General features: G+C 35.8%; 1 protein-coding gene across 1 annotated transcript; it reads left to right on the forward strand.

Moving 5' to 3' along the window:
- Nucleotides 1-1,257: 1,257 nt before the first annotated feature.
- On the forward strand, nucleotides 1,258-1,809 carry LOC138878314 (VQ motif-containing protein 8, chloroplastic-like). The gene has a single exon (XM_070157980.1). The coding sequence runs from the start codon at nucleotides 1,258-1,260 to the stop codon at nucleotides 1,807-1,809; it is 552 nt and encodes a 183-aa protein (XP_070014081.1).
- Nucleotides 1,810-5,916: the final 4,107 nt, after the last annotated feature.

Below are 5,916 nucleotides of genomic sequence, written 5' to 3' on the forward strand. Positions count from 1 at the left end.
TTACTATTCGTAAGCCAAATTTCTTCACAGGTGTGGGCGATGTTCGCTTATCGAGGATGCACCAAGCCGCAACCTCGACAAGCGGAGGGACTAACTCTATAGGTCTAAATTTGGAAGACCAAGACCACTGACGAGTACGTCGAGGGACGAGGCCCTTATGACGCAACGGTCCTTTGGTCGTTGTAGAGGGTGACGACTGACAGCGGTTAGTAAACGCACAACATTTGTAGTAGAGTAGGTGCAACGGGAGACAGTAGGAATATGCTTTTCGAATATTCTTTATGTTATACTTTTTAGGGTTGAAGAGGGGATTGTCCCTTATAAATAGAGGGAGAAGACTTTGTAAAAGGGGATCGAAAAGTGAATACAAAAAAGACAACTTTTGCTTATTACAGTTCTGAAATTCACACATCATTTTTTGATATTGGTCAATAGCATCCATTACAATATTTCTCTACATTCGAAGTTATGATATTTATGCTTAATCGTTTGGTTTCGACATATTAAGAAGCATTGTTCATCTTGTTCATCCTTTACATCTTTTAATCTAGATTTTATTATGATTAGCTGAGATTTACCTCTTCGTTTTCATTAGTTGATTTAATCAACAAGGTTTTAATATCTTTTGGTCAAACAGTAGTGATGTTAGTCTTTCTTTTTTGTGCGATAAACAGAAGTCCTCACACAATTAATGTAAGTTGTGTGATGTACAAAATAAAGTTTTTTTTCGTGTTCTTTTTCTTGGATTTTTGCTTTCCACTCATTTGGGCCTGAATTTTATTCCAAAAATGAACTTTTCAGTCGTTGACTCACAAATTGCAATTTGCTAAATATCCCTTATAAATGTTAGCAAATCAACTTGAGTTTAGCTAGTTGAGTAGACCCTATAAAGGCATGGAAAACAACATCTGCGATTTGACCGTCGCCATGACACCAGCTACGCCGTCGCTGGAAATACCTTATTTCAACTGCTTTCCGCCAAGTCATTACCCTTCGTAAACAACACGCTTTTCCCACCTAAGCGATATTGTCAACGGTCAAAATAGCTGGCTAAAATAATTTAAATTACTAGGTTCACTTTCATCCATTATACTAGCGAAAAGTCTCACCTAAAAATTCTCTATCTATATATATGTATATATATGTAATCTTTCTCTCCCTCACCAATCACTGGTTAATCAAACGAAGAGCAATCCTTTTCCTTTTCTTTAGCTTGTTTCTGTTGATTAATTATAAATCTAGTGAAGTGGTAAAACCATGAACCAGGAAAAGTTTGATGAAACTGAAGATGGAACTAGGAGGATAATAAATGGTCCACGTCCTTCTCCATTGAAGATAAAAAAGGAATCGCATGCCATACGGAAACTTGCGAATTCTTCAACAGTTCAATTCATGGCGAAACAAAATGGCCCCGTGATAATATACACTGAATCGCCCAAGATTATTCACACGGAGGCTCGGGATTTCATGGCTCTGGTGCAGAAACTCACGGGTCATTCAAGATCATCAGCTGCAAACGAGAAGGCCGAAACTGTTGATCAATCTGAGAAGAAAGATAATCAGATTTTAACTTATGAGGAATATAATTGTGAGGAGAATGAGAATGATGAGTCATTTTCAGTTGAAATGGATAAGAATAAATCATCCTCATCAACTTCTCCAATTTATAAATTTTCTAATCCGTACTTGGCTGACATTCCTTTGTTCACGCCAAATTCTACCAATTTGTTCTGCTCGCCTCAGCAGAATATGGGAAGCTCATTATCTCCTACTCTCATGAATTTGTTGAAAGGTATTTCTGAATACTGAGTCTCATGCGATATGGGGAGTTTGAATCATGGAGAATTGTCTTTGCCAATCAGGTTTCATTTACATGTATATGCTGACACTTGCTTGTGCATACGTGTACTTTCAGTATATTTGAATATTTTATGTTGATATTAAGCTAGGGCGATTGATCAGGTAGGAATAAATATGAATCAGGGTAAATTTGATTTATTCTTTGGCCGTATGAGGGAAAGATTAATCTCTCTGGGTTGAGCTGGTTTTATGTACTACTTTCTTGAATAACATGGCTAGAATCCATGGTTCCGTTAATACTTTACATTCTTGTATAGAAAAAGAGCAGTCCGGTGCACTAAGCTCTTGAAGCGGGGTCCGAGGAATGACCGAACTACAATGATTTATTGTACACAGTATTACCGTGCGAGAGGCACCGTTCGTTCTTGTATAGTGGATTATTTGATATTTGATATTTGATATTTGATATATGGAAGGGGGTGTAGGCATAAGGAAAATAAATATTTGATAGTTAATTTGATCCTCGTGGTAGTTGTACCAACTCAGTAGGGTTTTAAGAGCTGGAGTATATATGAGGGTAAGATCATTTTATAAATGAATTAAAATATATTTGGAGATATATTATAATAACTACTTTCCTTTACCTTAGAATCCACATTAATTGTAGAATATTTACTTTCAGTTTATTTTAAAAATATTCAATGACAATTGTAAAATTGTTTACCTACTTTCAAGTTTAAGATCTACACTAATTAGAAAAACTTTACTTTCCTTTTAATTTAGGATCTATAAGGGAAATTGCATTTTTTCTTTTTTTAATTCCCTTTAGTTATCTATAAATAGCGACGGAAAATAGGCATATATAGCAAGTCCCTAAAAATCTATTGTTATCCATGTAAGGATTCGATAGGCCATTTTTTGTCATAACCCAAAAAATTCCATAGGAGGTGGTCGTGATGGCGCCTAGTCTCTAAGACTAGGTAAGTCTAGCATACAATAGAATTTGAGAGAAATAACGACTAAAATATTAAATAAAGCTGATAAGTCCCATAATAACTTCAATACTCAATCACAATTACAATATTTTCAAAACCCGATAGAACTAAGTCATGATCTCTAAAATATACACTAGAAGTCTCCAAATGCAATATTGTTTGATGTGGAAATAAACAGTAGAAAAGATAGTAGTGGAAGGTGACTCCGCGACGTGCAGACGTCAAACAAGTATACCTTGAAGTCTCCGGAATATGTTGTCCATTCGCTCGCATCTAACACAAGCAGATGTACCTGGATTTGCACAAAAATATGCAAAATCATAGCATTAGTACATCACAACAGTACGCAGTAAGTATCAAGTCTAACCTCGGTAGAGTAGTGACAAGGCCATGTCAAGACACCTTATAGGACAAGAAAAATGAACAGAATATAGTGTAGTCTAATAATGGAAAGCGAGAAAATGAATGACAATAAAGTAGTACGATAATGTAAGCTAACAACAGAAATTTAAGCGGTTAAGGCAACAATGAGTGAACACATAATAAGAACAACAAGTAATCAAATAAGACAAATGAAGAAACAACAAGAACTGTCCAACCAACAAGCTTTTAAACATAGAATGTACAACAAGAATCACAACTGTGATACGACACCCCATAATCTCATGTCGCAAGTCACAATCACAATATTCCTTATATCACCGCATGAGCCTTGCATTTAATTTTAAAAAAATATTTTTTTTAAAATAGCTACACGCATTTTAGCCCCTTATCTCAATGCGTGGCTTCAAGTAATTCCCTTACTAGCAACACGCGTATAGATCCCACCTTATGTCACCGCATCATATCAACCCTGATCCTTATACCACCACATACGTGTCAATATCACAACACTATAATCGACTTGCACCACACGTGCGCATATACGACAACACTTGCCTAAATCAATAATACTAATGTTACAACAACATATAGCCATGACTCAACTACAATGTGAACACGAATCTCAATAACAACAAAATGAGTGAGAAATACTCTATGAGAAAAGATATCTTAATAATCAGCAACTTTAACCTTAATGTGCTAATCACTTTCACAACTTGAATTCAATAACCCAAAATGAAGGTATTCCCAGGAAATGACAACTTCAAATCAAAGTAATTCAACAATAAAAGAGGTATCAAGACAATAAGAGAGGTAACAACTTTAACTAAATCATATAAGAGCAAATTAATAATAAAAGATAGAACATGTGCTAACAACATCAAATAACAGCATGCGAGAGTAAATTTAACAATGGAAGATATAACATGTTATGACAAATTCAATTAAATGCATGAAAGAAGTCTAAAAGTCTAAACTAGTCAAAGTACCACATATACGCCTGTGTGCACACTCATCACATCGTGTACACGTATTTCACATAATACAAGTAACACAATCAATACAAATTCTAAGGGGTACTTCCTCCATACAAAGTTAGGCAAGATACTTATCTCCACTAGGCCAAATCAATCCTCAAAATAGCTTTTTCCTAAAATTCACCTCAGCGCGGCTCAAATCTAACCAAAAATGACTTAATAATATTAAACAGTACAAGAGAAACTAATTTTGATAGATAAAGCTATGATTTTAACACAATTTTCCAAAAGTCAACAAAAACCAAACCCGGGCTCGACCGGTCAAAACCTAGGTCCATGGGTAGATTTCGACTACCCATAACCCTACGAGTCTATATATGTATTTTGTTTTCAAATCTGAGTCCAAATTGACTCTCAAAACCCAAATTTTTATTTTTCAATACATAGACAAAAATCCCTAAAATGTCTCTTTGATTCTAATAAATTTGATGTTAAATCTCCTATATGGTTTGAAATTGATTAGAATCACTTACCCAAGGATTGTAGGTGAAAGTCTCCCTCTCCAAATCGCCTCCTATCGAGTTTAGGGTTCTAAAATGAGTGAAAATTGGATAAAATCAGACTCCCAGCCCTTTGTTCAGTTGCAGATGTCGCAATTGCGAAGAGTGCATCGCAAATGTGGCACTGACAACATATATGGGAAGTGCCAATGCGACATTGGCTTCGCAATTTGCGGAGTCTGCTTCCTTCTCAAATGCGACTAAAGAGTCGCAAATGCGAAACTATCCAGTATAGCCTACACTTTGCAAATTTGAGTGAGGCATTGCAACTGCGATGCCAGACCCTCAATTGTTCCCTTTGCAATTGCGAGGTTGGTGCTCGTAATTGCAACATTAGAGACACCAGCATACTAGCAAACTGATTCAGTTCAAAACAATTCTGAAATACGTCTGAAACTTACCCGAGCCCTCGGAGCTCCAAACCAAATATCCACACAAGTCTGAAAATATTATAAAACCTTGCTCACACAATCAAAACACAGAATATAGCATCTACAACTACAAATCGGACATCAAAAAATATGAATTTCAAAAGATAACTCAAGAACCACTAGAATTGCAACCAAGTGCCCGAATCCTATCAAACCAACTCCAAATGACACCAAATGTTACTGACAAGTTCCAAATAGCAAAATAGACGTATTCCAAGTCCCAAATTGTTTTTGAATCTGATAGCTAAAATGTCAATCCACGATCAAACTTGAGAAAACTTCTAAATCTCAAATTGCCAACTTTCGGCAAAGTAAGTCAAATAAACTTGGGGACCTCCGAATGCGATTCCAGGCATACTCCCAAGTCTAAAAATTTTATACGAACCTATCAGAGTCATCAAAACACCATTCTGGGGTTGTTTCTAAAAAAGTCAAATTTCGATTAACATTTCCAACTTAGGCTTCTAAACCAAGAACTAAAGGGCCTATATTAATCAAAAACCTTCCCGGAATGAAACTAACCAACTCCGCAACTTATAAATCTACAAATTCACATGTGTAAAACATCAAAATGGGAAACAAGGCTCAAATACACAAAATGACCGGTCGGGTCATTATAGTTTTGAGAATTTATATTCAGTTCTGTCGTTTGAAGTCATGATGTAAGGTGCCGTAAAATCTTATATATATGTTGGATCATATATATGTTGTTAGGGTGTATTTTTGGGGTTCTCTGACAGGTGGATAGGCTTAGTTACAGGAAAAACTC

This window comes from Nicotiana sylvestris, chromosome 9, assembly GCF_000393655.2.
Source record: "Nicotiana sylvestris chromosome 9, ASM39365v2, whole genome shotgun sequence".
NCBI classification, from domain to species: domain Eukaryota; kingdom Viridiplantae; phylum Streptophyta; class Magnoliopsida; order Solanales; family Solanaceae; genus Nicotiana; species Nicotiana sylvestris.